The 18,730-nt window shown below is 35.9% G+C and overlaps 1 protein-coding gene across 1 annotated transcript in view; it reads left to right on the forward strand.

The window, feature by feature from the left end:
* Positions 1-18,730, forward strand: part of LOC138708216 (uncharacterized) — a 429,355-nt gene that overhangs the window by 305,526 nt on the left and 105,099 nt on the right. The window contains exons 6-7 of the mRNA XM_069838546.1: positions 5,247-5,534; positions 9,215-9,347. Of these exons, the coding sequence (XP_069694647.1) occupies positions 5,247-5,534; positions 9,215-9,347 (421 nt within the window). The remainder of the gene's footprint in view (positions 1-5,246; positions 5,535-9,214; positions 9,348-18,730) is intronic.

The raw sequence follows: 18,730 nt of genomic DNA on the forward strand, positions 1-18,730 counted from the left end.
AAATAATTGTTCTAGGTATTAAAATGAGTCTTTTCATAATGTCGCTGAACGTGCTAGTAAAATTTTGTAGCATAATAAGCACCTAACGCTTTCCCCTTCAGAATTCATTTTCCCATTCTTTGTGGAAATAATATTTTTCGACTTCTTTACTTCAGCAGCTTCCTCAGAGAGCGATTTTTTTAGTGAAATCCACCGCTGTACCTCAACCGGTCGGACAGGTTCCCCACGTAAACAGCTAGGGGTGTGGAGGGCGGGAGATCACAACATTCCGTTCGCCTCTGTTCGACATGTATTACTGATGCCCACGTCTGTACTAGTGACAGACTCAGCGTATTCCGAATCTCACCGGTCCGGTGGCATCAATGACGTCACGTTGCAACGAAAATAAGGAACAAAACTGCTGGAAGAATCCATGCTGTCATGGCGACTGTGTAAGTGGTTATCTGTGCTACGCTAGCAAAATTTTGCGAAATTTCCGTACTGCCATCTCGTTCAAAGAAAAGAGATCATAAATAACTTATTTCTTGAACCGGTAGTAATAACTGGTCCGTTGACATGTTCGCTCATAAGCCATTAACATATTGTTTTTACGTTGTGCTCATTACAAACAATACAGCAGAACTAAAGCAGAACACACCGCCATGACACAACAGTGCACGATGTCATTCGTCTGCTAATTCCCGCCCTATACAAGAACCAATCAGATTCACTGATGGCGGCTGATGGAGACTGCCACCACCTTGCAAGTTGATGACACCGGTGCGACACCGGTGGAGCATCAATGACGTCATCGGTGGAATTCGGAACACCGTGATGCCATCGGATTGCTCACCGGTGAGATTCGGAATACGCTCACTGTGTACTGTGGAATGGTATCATTAAAATATTGCAGAAACGGGCTAACATCTAACTTGTTATTTTCATCACAGAATGGCCACAGTCTAGTATATACAGTCGCGAAGCGCAATACGTAGTAAATATGCAAACATTAGATAGTTGCTCACCACTAGGATCGCTAATATCGCCTCATTACAGGCAATGCAAAATAGAACCGTCACAGTCTAATGTTTCTAGCACCCTCAAAACTCAAACTTCTTGACTGTATATAGTAGACTGTGGTATGACGCTGCTGTGGCTGCAGGCTGTTATATATTGTCTGCTGAGTATTTTGGTTTAAAAATAATAGTGTTAAGATCAAGGATAATAAGAAACATTCCTAGTTAGGTTGGAGGTTAAATTATAATATGTGATGATAGAAAATTTATATTTTTTACAAAATAAAATTCGCAACCTATTACGTTCCTCAGTTGGCTGCACTGATTGTTTACAAAGCTGTGAAAAGATGGCGGCTAGTAGAAAGGGAAGCACTGATGTTGGAGAAAATAATGCGTGGTTTGGTGCTGGTAATTATACAAAACGTAAGAGAAATGGTGAAAAGTGGGAAAGGGAGAAGCAGAAAAAGGACAGGAATAGTGCGAAAGTCTACTAGAATTTCAAGGGTGAAGAGAAGCCAGGCAGACACAGGTCAAGATTGCGAGTGCCGAAGAAAGTTTTTTGAAGTGGTGCCTCAGGTAGTGCGAGAAAACATGTTTTTGAAGTATTTTAATCTACAAACTCATGATTTTTTTAACTTCTATATTAGTGGCTGTATTAGATTATAGGATGTAAAGAGACGGCCACCAGCGTAGCTCTGTCGGCTAAGGCGCTTGCCTACCAATCCGGAGTTGCGTTCGGGCGCGGATTCGATTCCCGCTTGGGCTGATTACCTGGTTGGTTTTTTCCGAGGTTTTCCCCAACCGTAAGGCAAATGTCAGGTAATGTATGGCGAATTCTCGGCCTCATCTCGCCAAATACCATCTCGCGATCACCAATCCCATCAACGCTAAATAACCTCGTAGTAGATACAGCGTCATTAAATAACCAAGTAAAAAAATAAATAGACGTTACGTGGATAATGCAACCCAGAGTAGGCGGCAGTCTTCTTGTGTTTATTGTGTAATGCATGACCAGAAGGAAGTTCAAATTTGCAAGAAAGCTTTTCAGGCAGTTCATGCATTGAGCATTGGGAGACTTTCAAGACTCATGGCACAGAAGAAAGCCAATGGAACTCCTAAGGCAAGGGAAATAATATGAAATGAGGTTGTTAATATTAATAAATAATAATTATTAATCATAATAGTACTATAAACAATAAAATTAATTTGGTCAATCTAGAGCATCCACCAGCCACTGAACGAATATTGCACACTTTTGTCACTGCCAATGTGGCGCTATAAACCAATTTTCAATACTTTTATCACAACCACAACACATTTAAAATCTTATTGTACCATATATAGAGACTTATTACTACTTTAACACATTTAGTATATCACGAAACATGTAAAATGGAATTATTATGAAAGTCGCCATTAAGCTTACTTCTTCTTCTTCAAATTAGTAGTATTAGTACGAGCCACTTCCACTAGATGGAAACCGACACGATTGGCAGAGGCGGCAATACATGAAAACGAAATGATACTAAATGTGAGGATGTTACTACAGGTGTGTAGTAATATGTGACAGGTTAGATTAGGTTAGGTTTGATAAGTGTGTATTATGTGACAGGTTAGGTTTGATTAGGTGTGTAGTATGAGAAAGGTTAGGTTATTATATTATTACTATGTTGGCAACACTGAAACCCACTGTTACATTAAAGCAGCGGTTCCCAAATTTTTCAGTCATGGAGCCCGTTTTGAAACAAAAGTTTCCCGTGGAGCCCCAAGAAATGTTAAGTGTTTAGGTCTGGCTGTGTTCTATGAAGCATATTACACACATACGTATATGGAAATAAGGATAACGAGGTACGGTATTATATTAATAAAGAAAACAACGGTAAAAAAAACTGGAGGGAATAGTATTTAAATTTACACAATGATACAACAACTAGTTCAGATATTTAAAAAAAGTTACAATGTTACACCTACATTCAGAGTTAATGTGAAGAATGTGCCTGTTTCTTGCGGCAGAGTTTATCATTATCCGCTGTCACAGAAGTCAGTTGAAGACGCATATAGTCTTCTGTGTCCAAACGAGCTCGATATTTTGTTTTTGTAGCCGTGTACCTCGAAAAGGCCATTTCACAAAGGTACGTAGTATCAAAAGGGAGTAAGAGCAATTTAGCTTTTGAACTTAATATTGGAAAATCCTCCCCCAATTGGGCCCAAAATTCGGGAAGTGGTTTGCTTTTAAATGATGCCTGACAGTGACTGTCCGAAACCATGTCTATAAGGACCTCATATTCTGCCGCAGTGAGGACTGATGGTTTTGACTTTACTGAAAATGGATCTACAATCCACTCATATTTCTTTCGAATTGATTCCTGAGTATCCCTTGGAAAGTATGAATTCATATTTTCAAGCAAATTGTCAATGTGTTCTTTTATTATTTCTATGAATGAGTCATTTATTGTAATGTTATTTTCTTCTATAAAGTTTGAAGTCAATGAAAAACATGTCAGATCCTTATTCTTGATGCTTCCCATGTAGAACGTTATCTTTTCCTTCAGCGCGGCAATTTTGTCATTAGTGTCGAATATAGTCTTCTATTTCCCTTGGATGGATGTGCTGAATTCGTTCATTTTTCAAAAAATGTCTGCCAAGTAACATAATTTGCACAACCATTCCTGATCATTCAAATAATCTGCTAACAAACTGTGTTGGTCAATCAAAATTGAAGAAACTTCCATTCGAAGTTCAAGTAAACGGGACAACGCTTTACCACATGACAACCATCGCACTTCTGTGTGTAATAACAATGACTGGTGTATACTTCCCATATCTTCACACAGGATTTTGAGTAGCCTACACTGCAAAGGTCGTGTCTTAACAAAGTTGATAATTTTTATGGCGTTGTCTAGTACCTGCTTTAATAACACTGGCATTTTCTTCGTTGCGAGGGCGTGTCGGTGTAGTACACAATGACTACTTGTGCAGTCCCCTGGAAATTAAACCTCTCTCCCTTAAAAACGCGATCCCCTTCCCCAAATCCTGAAATAATAAAACTAAAATTGAATACCTCAAAGCATCCCCAAAATCCCCAACCCGAGGCACTACGGCAGGTTCGTCACAGTGTGTGGGAAACCTGGAAAGTTGGACGCCATCTTGAGTTGAAAGGCAGTTCTAAAGGGGTGGTTCTCAACATCTCTCAATAACATGGCGTCCTCTTCCCTTGTAGAGATGCTCGGCCGACCAGGAATGGGATGATTCACAACTTCACCATTCTCTATAAAAAATTTAGCCCACGGCTTAGCAGTTCAAAATGGGACTCCAGTCTCTCTGGCTGCCATCGATGCAGAATAACCTACTTGAACCAAGGCCTTGTTGACGGAGTTGTTTCTCTGCCATCTTCAAGCGTAATGACGAGACAGTACATTTTATTAACAGACAGGAGTATTGCTTGAAAGAGAGAGGGAGGTTTATTATTTATTAGAGTTTGGGCATATTCTAAGAGATGTCGCCACATAATTATAGCTTTGCGAGACATATATTACATCAAATTTGTAATTAAATAAAAAAGAAGATTGGGGAGATTCGAATCTTGAGCTACTACCATCTATTCGTTCAGTAGACCAATGCCGTAATGACTTACGCTGCTGTGACTGTTAATATCATTTCGGCATAATACTTGCTTTTCCTGTTCATATTCGCTTCGGGTGATTTTGTATTTATCAATTTTATTATTATTTCACTCTTCAGAGGCCCTGATGTATCTAGAATTAACTCTGTATTCGATTTTATTACATATTTTAGACTCTTAAACAAAATGCAGCAAATTTAAATGGTTTAATTATGTGTCACCTGGTGAACTACGGCTTTGACGAGACGAGCATGCGCAATGTTACGTATCTGGAACTTAAGAAATTGTCGGCGGCTCATTCTTTTTGCCGTTAAGTGTACATACACCAGTTTGATATAATCTCATTGTACATTCATCAGGATTTGAAAATGTTCAGTTGTTTTTAATCTGTACTTGAAAGTGGTCTATTTATAGCTTTCAGCAATTTTACAGTAGTTGCTCGATTTTGGCCAAATTAAATTTTGAGTAATTTAATTTTAAAGGCGAATTGTTTTTAAAGTGATGTTAATCTTTGACTAATGTGAAAACATTACTTTGAAATATCGTTGCATATATCAAATCTTCTCCCCTTTTCCATTGCGTCACGTTTGAAACTGAACAGCCATTAACACTATGACCCTTCTCCACAGTTCCGAGAGATATAACTGTTGTTGAGACGGGTGACCAATGGCTCCTGCTCTGCTGGAACCCTCCACTTAGCGGCCACCCACTGGGATATTTGTTATATCTGCAGAGTAACCTCAGCACTCAGTGTCACAATGTGACTAACAGAAACTTGTGGAAGAAGAATGGCATGCTGTGCAGTGCTATAGACGATCTGCTGCGATGGGCGTTCTACAACGTTCAACTGGCCGGCTGGAACAAGGATGAAGTTGGTATCATTGCAGCACCGCTTGCGTTCAGCACACGGGTAAACCGTAAGTTTTACATTAAATTATTATGCAGGTAACTGCAGCTCTAATCGTATCATATTTTCCAGAACAAAATGGACATTTATCCTGGTTTACTGTATTTCAGGCATTGTCAGAAACAAGTGATAATGCATTCAGTAAACAAATTAAAATGAAGCTAAATTCCTGTTTTCATGTACAGATGCGGAACTAAAATTTTGAGCTCCCATATTGTATGTTTCGCTTATAAAACACTGTGCATGTGCAGTAAACATATATGCTATTTATGGACAGTCGTGTGAAATTGTTGCCTATATACAGGTGGACTGCCATCAAGACTCGCTCTAAATTCTAATTCCGTATCTGTACATAATTTTCAAGTTTCGTTTGAAAATGTTCATAAATCTCGCAGTGCATACTGAACAAAATAAAATTTCACTTTTCTTTGGCATTTCATATTTTCGTGGTCTTCACATGTAATGTTCTATAATTTAAAGAAACCGAGGCACTGTTATAGCCACTAATGCAATAGAGACAAATGTTGGAATCGTGGCTAGTTAAATTGGAATTTACAATGGACAAATATGGTGTTCGTGCCTGCCACATTTCATGACCAAGAGCGAAGTTATCTACATAGTTCGGTGTTCACTTGGGGTGTATTTATAAAATAGAGTTATTGGAAAATGGAGCATAAATAGTCATAGTTGCGTATTTTCAAGGTGCTATTAGGTTACAATCATAACAGGCTTTGCTATGGTTATAATTATAATATAAAAATAATAATTTTAAACCTATTATCTCTCAAGAAAGTGAATGATAATATTGAGTTTAAATGTTGTTTGAATTTCTTGTGTATTTAATATTGCAAGTATTTCCGAAATTTAGTTCAGCATCATATATAAATTGTAGGGTAACATTTAAGTGAGATAACATTACATAGGTATAATAAAAATCAGTTATTTTTTTCTCGAAATTTCAGATTAACACTGTGAAAAAAAAAATGAAGTGGTCATAGTGTTCTGCCCAAGGGCAAGTCTTTCACTGCAAACCCAGCATTCTCTAGTCTTTCCTATTTTCTGCCTTCCTCTTTATCTCCTCATATGATCCACGTATCCTAATGTCTATCACCTGATATCTTCTTCTGCCCCGAACTCTTCTTATTCTGTCTGTCCACTTCACACGCTCCATTCTTCTCCATATCCACATCCGTGACTATTATGGATAGGGAAATCTTTTTCTGCATTCAAAAGGATTTGTTTCTTTCAGAAGAATTTTCTTTTATTTTTTTTAATGTGGCAATTATGTCTCAGGCATATTGACTGTTGTTAGTACAACATGTACATTCATTGAGTTGTAGTTGAAAGCCTTAATTATTCAGTGGTTCGAGTCAAAGAATGCCACACTGCGCATGCTCCGGGCCAGAGCCTGCGTCATACCATGAAGAGATATTCGTTTCTCTTTTCTGTTTAAATATTACATATCTATGCTGAGCAGACGTTAAAAACATAGGGGTTTACTATTTCAAATACGTATAAATATTTGCAGACTTAAAATGGTGTAGTTTTTGAGAGAAAACAAACCTGAAATATGCTGAAGAGCCGGGAGCATTCTACCATATTATGAAAACATATAATGCTTGAAGACAAGCATATGTGTCTAGAGTTTGGGATCGATGGTTCAAATCCCGACACTATCAATTGAGCACCCACGTGCAATAATGGGGTAAGTAGATACGAAATACATTCATATTTACCCCATTATTGCACGTGGGTGCTCAATTATATTTTATATCTTTTAACATGTAAAAATATACAATCTTTTCATATGGCTGCATATTAATTTGAGTTCCTGAATGTTATTGTCTATTAATATTATTTGCAGCATTTATCTGTCCACTATACTTCACTTTAATTCTATACATTAATTAACTAATTCCGAGAACGTTGTAATAATCATTCAAATAATACTGTAAGCATGTGGAATTCGGTAATTTTAATTAATGCTTTAAAGAAACAGTCATTAAATAAATTAAAGTGTTGGTAATTATGTAGATAGGAATTGCCAAGCGGCCGAGGTATGTGACAAGGTTAGTAGATTAGGTGAAGGGATGTATAAGTAACTAGTCACATACCTCGCCTGATGTCACTTGACTATCCCCTCAACTAACCCATTAACCTTTCCACATACCTTAGTCACTTGCGGGATAGTCAAGTGACACGAGTTATTTGAGGGGATAGTTAAGCAACGTGAGGCGAGGTACATTACCGGTCAAAAGCTTTCGATCATCTGTGAAAACAACTATATTGTCTTTGTTCCTGCATTAACTCCTGTGTGACATATTTATCGATTTTCAGATTTTTGCTCTATTAAATGACTTAAATAATGATACAGCAAATAATAAAATCTCCTATATATAATTATATTTCTCTCTTTCAAAAATATAAGAATTCACAATCCCCTATGTACGGCTGCCATAGGCTGAATAAAAGTGTTTTTTCCTCCTACTGAAAAATTGTATATTTTGCACATAGGAGTTATTGCAGGAACAACCACAGTGTACTTTATTTCCATGTACAAACACATCGGAAAAACTGAATAGACCAACAAAATAAATATTTTCTCTCTCTAGCTTTATGATATGATATAGATTATAGAATATTCAAAACGAAATCCCTGTTTTAACCACAAATCCATAGTTGTGATAGGTGATAGAAATCTTTTGACCGTAGTGTATGTGACAAGGTTTGTAAGCTAGTTACGTATATATCCCTTCACTAGTTTCAGCTTTGTGGTAGCCATCATCAGAACTGGTTTACTTTGTTTTTATTTTAACACATGATAGTGGTTATTATAACTCTATTCCCAAGTGATATATTTAAAGTGTTCAATGTGTATTAGATAGAAAGATGCTGACCCACCATTTTCCTCGCGTGACTTTTATGAGACCCTGAAGAATTCTGTAGCAAGAAGGCTTCTTTCTCATGACGATCTGAAGTTGACAAAATGTGCTACTGTGTTCGACCTCAAGAGATGGCATACAGAAGTCAAAAAGAATGTTCTTCTTGGAGAAATTTATCAACTCTCCCGCATATTTTGGATTTCCGAAAGAGAGACGGTTCGAGTCTTTAGAGAATATGTGAAGTCACCAGAAGTTCCTGAGAAAATTTTGAAGTTAAGAAGCATTGTCAATACTATTCCACTATCTTCCTGTGAGTGTGAGAGAGACTGATAGACACTCTGAGCAATCTGATCTGCTATCATAAGGTACGGCTTCTTCAAGGACATCGTTCTGCTGTAGAGACAAAAAGAAGAAACAGGAGTTATGTTAGAAGTGTGGAAAAGTGGCCTAATTTAAAATGTGTGTGTTTTTTTTAAGTATACTATTTCTGACTTCAAAATGTAATAAGGTAATTGAAAAAGTTTTTATCACTACGTAAGTAGGCCTATTGTATAAATTCATCGACTATCTGTTGTTTGTGGAAAATATAGAGTTCCTAAACTTTTTTCCTAGAAAAGAAAGCCCTGCATAGGATAAACTGGCAACATAAAATTGTATATTCATATCGGAGGAAGAATGGTTCTTTCAGGTATGATCCAGTCTTGGTTGTGTTGTACATGCTAGTCGGTGTAGCTCAAGCAGTTGAATTTGATATCTATTATTTCTTGTTGTTGGATTTATAATGTAGCAGCACTCTGTATCTGTGTAGGAAGCTGCCACAGTGTGAACACCACTGACTACGAGTGCACTTGTCTCTTGGGCTACTATGGAGATGACTGCTCTTCCTTCAATCCCTGTGCTGGTCCTAAGCCTCCTTGTAAAAATGGAGGCTCTTGCACGAGGTGAGTACAGCCATTATATTTTCTTCTCGCATCAAGGATTAGGTGAGTTCACCTGTTCTGGTCAACAAGGTCTAGCCAATCATTATATTTGAAATATATAATGAGTATTCTCTAGTATTTATCAAAACATTCTCTTCAGCTACTTATTGTTTGATGTGTCAGCAACAGTTATATATATATATATATATATATATATATATATATGTTATAATGATGATGGGTATGAAGTTTGTAAACCTGCTACTGTTGTTGTTGATGATGATGATGACGATGATTATGATTATGAACATGGTGATAATCACGGATTTCGTATGCTTGCTGAAGATCATCAGTTAGAGTAATTATTTTGTTGCTCTAGTAAATTAAATATTATACAGAACATTCAACTTGGCTGATCCTCTGATTGAGGTTCTGGCAGATATTTACATCTATTATCAGGCAGCACAGCTCACTTGACGATGTGGATTAGAAGAAGAACAATTGTTTGTATCCATCTGAAGTCAGAATAGTGTAATATGTAGCTAGTCATGGGAAAGAAACTGGCCACACTAACCTCATTATCTCCTGGCCTAGTTGCCACATAAGTGGTACCTTCTTGGTAACACTTGTGAGGTTCACACCTGTCTTTGGACAACTTGGGTGCTGGTTGGATCAGACGTGCATAGGTTGTCATCGTCGATCCGTAATCTCCTCCAGACCTTTATTCATATAACTTTGATCAATAACAGCATGCACACAATTTTATTTGAATACTAACCTATGTATTGGAATTGTTCAAAGTGTTATTCATCTGCATTCACACGTTCCCTATTTTGATTAAATTGTTCACATTCATAAGTTCTATTTCCGTAACTCCTGCAACAATCTCTCTTCTTAAATTTTCTCTGTTGTCCTGTAGTGTTGGATTATTCCTGTATAACCTGTTTTTTTCTTTTAGGATGCACATGTGTTGATGCAGATGAACAACTCCTATAATACAGATTAGTAACTACTTATTATGAAATGAAAACATAATTTTGTGCTATTAATCAAACTTATGCTACACTCTAGTATACAGGTAGCATTAGTGACCATGGCATGTAGAGCCTCGAATTGAAGGAGAGGAGAAATAAGCGAAGATCAGTAAAGATGGCTATGCAATGTAGGCTATTCCGAATTATTATCCCTGGACCAAAGACTTTAGAATATTGTTGAGACAAAGGAAAACCAATCGCTGGTCAATATGACAGTAGTGGCAACATACCAGTTTTATGTAAAAAAAGACAATGAATGTCATAAATACATCTCAATATATAGTAGAACCCCAATTATTTATCACCCTTTTAACCGATTGGTAGATTATCCAACAGTCTCCCTCTCATTCTATTTTTGCCGCAGAAAAGTATATGAAGTCCTGTACATTATGCTAGTACATATTTCTATTACACACTATGTAGTAGGAATGCAACAGAAACAGTTGCTGTCAGAGAGGTGTACTCTATCTGCCTTCAAAGAAATGTCCCCAAGAATCTCCACACAAATGCAACTCATTGTCTTACTGTTCGAGTGGTTGTACTGTCTTCCATGAGTCTCGAAAGAAAACGTGTTGTGGTGTCGAAAAAAAAAGTGCAAATAATTGAGCAATTTGGGAAAATAGAAACTGAGTATCATCTCTTATCAGAATAAGAGATTAGTGTTACAACTGTACACAATTTAATAAGACACGAGGTTAAAGTAGTTCATTGTGTTTATTAGTTGTAACCAGCATAATATTGTATAGTATGAAGATGCAGGAAGACAAGAGCTTCAAATTACGAAACTGTAAGTCTATGCTTAATTTATGAAAATCTTTTATAGTACGAATTATTGGATTATTTCGATTAACCATTCAGTCCATCCCCTTCATTACAACAAATAACAGAGTTTCTACTGTAGCCCATATTATATAGTTACAAGTAGGCTCGAGCCCTGTAGTCCGTGATAAGGTTAGTGTTAAACCGGGCTTAATTCAGCATTAGGGACATAATATCTTGGTAGAACTGCGTCTAGTGCTTTTTGTATCACAACATAATAGTGTGGTTGTAATGTCACCTGTATACTAGAGTAGAGGTAGGATATGACAGCATTTTACCGTCACATCTCCGAACTGTGACAGCTCCGGGAAAATCACTGTGACTGATAACAGTGATTTTATCACAGTGTGATTTTTGTGTTAGGATGACTTTTGTTGATTGTGTATGTTTCTCATCACAAGATAACAGATGCTTATGTTTATCTTTCTTCTGCAAATTGAACTGGCATACCTGTGCTATGCCTTATATCAACAATAGTGATTAACACAGCCAGTATACTAAAAACAAAACATGCTCTCAGCTGAGTGTGGGTGCACAAGAAAGTTGTGGAAGAATATAGCTATGTAGCTTGTGTACCAAAGATTTGCTAACGTTAACCTCTAGAGTGGGACGATTATTTGTTACATCCCAAATATGTTGTTCTTCAAGTCAATCTTCTGATTTGCGATTGTCAAATGTACATACAGTCTTAGAAACAATTGATGGAGCGACTCTTGGTGGTGGAAAAGTTTAAAGTATTGAAGAGTGAAGAGCAATTCACACCAGTAAATTTGTATGTGTGCAGCTGTAAGCCTCTCTGTACTGTTCATCCTGTTAGTAAAATGCTGGGGGGCCCGGGTTTAATTCCTGGTCAGATGGGGATTTTAATTTTTTTTTTTTTAATAATGTTGCTAATTTTATACATGTTACCTGTCTGCATTCAATTTTTTTTTAAAGAGTGGAACAGCCTATACCCAACACATGTGGGTTAATACTTAGTTCGACTTGGAGAATAAAAACCAAATATATATACACATTGGAAGTGAAGTAATTCTGGAGAATGAAAGGGACGGTAGGATAAACTTAAATGAATAGAAAACCTATATTACGTTTTTTGATTAAATGTACGGTTAATTAGAAAACTGCATTCGAAGTTTCAGCATTCTGGTAACATCGACACTAACACAATGCTCTTTTTTCTCATAATACAGATGTAAGAGGTCAACGAACTCAGGTCTGTTTGCTTTAGTGAACTACCTTCGATCTTCCTTTCTGGCTATGATGTTGTAAGCTGGTCACATCAGTCAGTGGCTTCAAATTAGTGGTTTTTAAATTAATTTTACATGAAAACCATCCACGCTATTGAAATATGCCAGAGGGATAAATTATCCTTTATTAAATTTTCTGTCAATATGGACAAAAATCACGATCCTACTCGCAACAGTTACCAGTTACCGAATAAGAGGTTGTTAAACATATGTGAGAAAAAACTTTTTTTCTGAGAAAACTATGGACTTGCCACCAATATGGTGTTACACTTTTTTGTTGCAACATGAGCTGTTCGCTTTGAAAATCTGCAGGTTATTTCACTTTCACTCTGTGTGTCCTCTAGAATCATAACTCACAATATCCAACCAGAAACTTGTTTGTTGTTTGGCAATTAAGTAAAAACTTGCATCTCACTAATTATCCGTTTGGCAGAATTATTTTAAATATACCATCTATTATAATTCTAAATATTAATTACTTTTTTAAGTAAAATCGTTCTTTATATATATAGGTTTATGGATTATTAAGGAATAAGTAATCTTTTGAATACATTTTTTAGTGGGTTCTCAGTACTGTAAGTACTATTGGTAAACTATGTAAACTTTTGCTATGAGTTCTTAGTTCTAGAAAAAATGAATTTATTTCAACATTCTTGTATACTAAAACAATCCTCCTATTCTTCAAAGCTGCAGATTTGTCAGTGATGTTTTCATAAAAGGTCTGAGTTTCACTGAGGGTGGACAGTATATCTCTATGAAGAGTTATGGTGGCTAATGATGAAAGTCTCTCCTGTGATATAGCATTAAGAGTGAAAGATTTCAGTCTTTTCAAGCAAGAAATGCTTTTTTCAATGGAAGAATTTTTTGAAGTTATTTTATGTGACTTCTCTGTTTGCTTAGCACTTTTAAAAAAGATCAGCTGGAACTGTAGATCATCCAGTATTTAAAAGATGTTTTTTATCCTCATCATTCAAATCTATAAAACAGCGAATTATATCATTTACTGGATACATGCTTATCAACGTATTCTATGTAAGTATTTGTATAATAAAGACTTTAATTTAGATATAAAATATTATACAGTATGAAGTAGAATTAATACATTATCACTAGTACTCTGTATGCACTAAAGCGCTTTCAGAATAAGAAGACATATAAGGTGGAGCTAGTTCAGGCTGATCTATGTCGGCTAGCCAATGCTAGTGAGGCGGTATTGCTCAGTCAAATTGTTGTGAAGTCTCACTGATGCGTCGCATATTACCTTCTTTCTTGTGCGCACAATATTTATACCCAGAATTGTATTTTAAGCTGTGTCATTCGATAGAGCTTTGAAATCTGAATCTGACAGTACAAGGACGGAATTCGTACATCACCGGTTCGCATGTTGTCGCTTAAAATATTTCACATGTTATCACTTAAACTGGATCCCATGTTATCGCTATAAGACTAAACAATGATTATATCCAAGCCATAACACCATATGCTGTGAAGTCTCTCGGTGTAAATAGAAATAGATTTGGTTTCTTTTCAAATTCAGACGTGGACTGTTTTCTGTGTGTACTGAAAAGCCTTTATTGAACAATAACAATTACGTACAGTAGCAATGTCTCTTGAAAGGATTCAAGTGGATCTAGTGTTTCGTCTGTTACACGCAAATGGAAAATTCTACACTCACAGGCGAAGGTGGGCTATGGTAAGATTTTCACTTTTCATCGTAATATTACACACAGTGTAAGAAGAAATATCGCAAAAAGTATGAGGTAATTGGTTGATATTGTAAAGATCAACACCCTCCTGTCTTTTTCAATTATTAATTATAAGAAAGAGTATTAACATGCCCCCTTAAGAACAATGGAACTTTTTAAGATGAAACAATAATCAATTACATTTCCAGTGGCACAACAATGGTGGTGGTGGTGAGAGGGTAAGATTTACCCCCAAAAATTTAGAGGTGTAAATAATATAATTTTTAAACTCTTAAAATATTAGAGAGCTTTATAGTATAGTTTTTACCTTTTGAAGTTTATAATTTTTATTAATTTAATGACATAGAAGAACTTCGAAGTCATTTTACTATAGCAACAAAGATAACAAAATTCGAACTATTGCATTGAGACAATGACACGAAGTTAATGTTCTTTTTGTCTGTTCAAAACATCACAACAATGAATTGGACGGAGTTACGCAATAAGAGACTAAAGGCCGGTATTCATAGTCGAGATAAGTCATACTTATATATAAGTCGAACTTAAATCTCGTCTCAATTGTAGATTTCGGTCCAAATAAGTCGTACTTATTATAAGTCGTGCTTATTTTATAAGCTTTACTTTACAAAGTCTGACTTCATGAAGTTGAACTTATTGCAATTCATAGTGACTCAAGTGCGACTTATGTTATGAAATAAGTTAAACTTCATCAAGTCAAGGGAACCCCTGACTTATGTCAGTTTTAACCTAAAAATTGATAACTTTTATAAAGAATTGGCCGAGGAAGTTATTGAAATGCAGGAAATTTGCGCCCAAAAGCGTTACTTGCGAAACATCATGGGTTGCTTTGAATTTTATAATGATCTTGAATTCAAAAGGAGGTTTCGTTTTCGCAAAAGATTTTGGAATCAATACTTCCGAAAGTGGAAAGAACTCTTACAAAACCGAGACAGGTTTACCAGCTCTTCTAGATTACTACTTCTTGTTCACTTGAGATTTTATGCCACGAAAAACTTTGAAATAAGTTTAATGTTCTTAAAATATAACCATAACCATATTCTATAATATAAATGAGGTACGGTATTCAATATATTGGTAATGTTAGGTTTCTTTAATACGCATAAAATTTGAGTATTAGCAAGATTAAATTCTCTTATTCAGTCAATTTACATTAAATTGTTATGTATTCATAAAATGAATGGAAAACAAATCCTTCTTGCTGTCAAACTTACAAATGAGAGAATCCGGAGGTTCATAGCCGGCCTCACATAAGCCCGCCATCGGTCCCTATCCTGAGAAAAATTAATGCAGTCCCTAGTAGCATATCCCAACTCCCTCAAATCCATTTTACTATTATCGGTCTCCTCAAAGGTCTTTTTCCCCTCAGGTCTTCCAACTAACATTCTATAGGCATTTCTGTATTCACCCATACGTGTTACATGCCCTGCTCATCTCTTTTTATGAATAAAGAATCCTCTTCCAAATTGGTGATAGGCCATTCTCATCTAACCTAACTCCCTGTACTCTCACAAAGTCTATTCCATAATTATCTAGCTAGTTCTTTTGCTACTAATATTACCCATCCTGATCTATAAAGACTCGTGACATTTCAAGCATCAAATGTCATAATCTTATTTCTTTGCTGTAATCCCATTTCGAGGCTTATGTTGGGGTTTCGTAACAAGCTCTTTTTTACTGTGCTGGATTGTTAGCCCTTCGCCCAATCCCCAAGCTAGAGGACTACTCCTTATCAGCTGTCCACAACCGGTTATTCAATATATTCGCAGCTATCCTTCCCACTGGTTCAGGGCTTCAAGGAGCGTAGACCTCACCGAACATGCAACCACAGTAACCAAGTAAGTTTTCTGACTGTCATAATGAAAGTAAATAAATTGTCAAATGTAAGGAGTTGTGGAAATATCGGCTTGGCACTTTAAACTTTATAGGTACAATAGAGCCGAAAAAAGGACGAGAATTAATGTAGTGGAGAGAATGCTTGAGGTATAGAAGGTGAGATTTCTTTATCTCTCGGTTGGTATAAAAAACAAACTCGAGAATGTCCCAAATATAATTTATTGTTACCTGTGCATTGCTTCACAGTTCGAATTCGGAGAGAAATGACAATTTACCAGATGATGATCCAGATGTAACGACTCATCCATAAGAACCTGTGTCTGTTGCATCACCTGCACAGCAGGCTTTCAGGGAGAACTGATTAACAGAGAGTTTAGGAGGCATGATGACAAGATGTAAATGAATTTCACTGAAGTAAAATATTTATTAATTTATGCGACTTACCAAAACATTTAAAATTGAGACAATTTGTAATGTTAACAACGAATACTATGAAGTTTTAAACAATAACCGATTGAAGTATTTGATAACTATAGTAGTCCTGTTTTCATTATGGACAAGCGGCATTTGTTTGTGGGCTTCCGATCTCAGTTCCATTGACTTGTAAAAAGTGATAATAATTACTCTAACCACCAGACCCACTTTAAACATGTGCGGCATTGCCACATTTAGTTTTTCTCCGTGGTATCTAAACCTAGAAAAATATTTAATATTCTAATTGTTGCTACTATTAACTAAGATCCGGCAACAGTGAAGTGACAAAGAGCTAAATGGCAGTTAAAGCGCGTGCCGTTTCCATTTCAAAGACTTGAACAACAATATTGACGCGATAACAAAAATCTTTTACATGCACTTTGTCTATAATGAAATATAGTAGTCTGTACCATAATTATGCTTAGTTATGCCAACAAATGTCCAACCTTTGACCTTTTATATTTTTTGCTAGCTCAGTATCAATAAGTTGTTCGCGCAACACAATTTCCGCAACTTCTAATTCTAATTTTGCCTTCATTTTTTTAAACTGAAATAATGAATCACTATGTTCTTTCAAAACTACATTCCTGCGCTTTCTTGTGTAATCCACTGGTGCTGCTGGAGTTGCTGTTGCTGTTGTTTCAGCTGCAACTGAGTTGGATGGTCCAGCTGTAGAGGGGGATACGTCCTTGGAAGGATTTGTTGCAAGACGTACTCCCTCTACTTCTACGAACACAACTGCAATGTAAACAATACGTAGGCTATGTCAACTGGCTAATTATGTTGTGTAGGCTTTATTCTTTTTCATTCTATCACTTGTTAGGTCTAGTTACCTATTATCTCGCTTCATGTAAATATGATTTGATAATTTTCTTTATTAACAAATAATAGCTAATAGGCTGAGAAAAAAATTAAAAGTTCAAGAAAGAATATTGAATGTAACACTGCTTACCTTCTACTTCACTCGCAATCATATCGGAGTCAACCGCTCCTGGAACTTGGACCATTGTGCGAGGGATTATTTGTGCTACAGGTGGATCAATGTCCTTCACATTTTTACTGGAAGACCACCTCGTGTAGCCATCACTGTCTGGCGTTCTTTGGTCAAAACATTCCGTTGGTGGCATTTGATGTTCGTCCATAATAACCTATACGTAGTTGTTTTCCAGTTCTCTGTAATCAATTCCAATTTCGCGTAAACGAACTTCATAATTTCTTTCTTTATGTTATAATATACGCTTTTCAAAGAAAATATTGTATTAGGGTTACTTACATGTTCCACAATATGTATCGACGAATTGAATTCTTCTGCAATCTTTTGTCTTCAAAAAACTGCGTCGGTCTTCTTATTCTCTACAATCTTTGAATATTTTAGAATAATCTCCTTCAATACAATCATCTTTTTATACATAACTGAAATATTTTGTTTTCTTCTTTCCGTACATTACATCAATCAGAAGCTATGCAAACAAATTTAAAGACAAAAGAAAATCGACTGTCTGATTTACATTGTCGTGACAATGGCCTTGCAATTTCTCATACCAATAAGTTCGACTTATTTGTATACACATAAGTTACACTTATTGAATGAAACTTAACAAAGTACGACTTATTGGTCGACTATGAATACCGTAATCATATAAGTTGAGATTTTTCAATAAGTATAACTTCACAAAGTCATACTTATTGAACAAATAAGTCACCGACTATGAATACCGGCCTAAGTGACAGACACTTGTTTTCGAGATATTGACCATTGAAATAAATCTGGTTATTTATTAAATTAAACATTTTACGCAAGAAGTATTGTAACATTCATACTATTATAAAAAATAGCATAAATAATAATAAGAAAAGGCTAACCGATTTTTTAATATCAGACGAGCAGTTGAGTTTTTATAGATGCTAGGTTTTGGTTTTTTTTATTTATCGATCGAAGTAGTGTTAATATTAAGCTGTTGTTATGAAGAGGTCTGTCGCTAATTTATTTGAAGATCACACTTTTTTTTTAACTACAAATGGAAGAGAACAGTAAGAACATACAGTAATATATTTACTGTATATAGGTTATATACTCTTCACTTTGTTCTTATCAGAGGTGGGCATTTTGTAATTGATTACACGATTACAGTCACAATTACTACAGCTATTATTTATCAGAAGTGCGAAGGAGGTAAAAATATGAGTTTTAACATCATGTTTTAAATTTATTTTTTTATTGTTTACTATAAACTTCATAAAAATATAGCATTGTTAATCCTCCTCATCAC

This window comes from Periplaneta americana, chromosome 10 (genome assembly GCF_040183065.1).
Source record: "Periplaneta americana isolate PAMFEO1 chromosome 10, P.americana_PAMFEO1_priV1, whole genome shotgun sequence".
Classification (NCBI taxonomy): Eukaryota; Metazoa; Arthropoda; class Insecta; order Blattodea; family Blattidae; genus Periplaneta; species Periplaneta americana.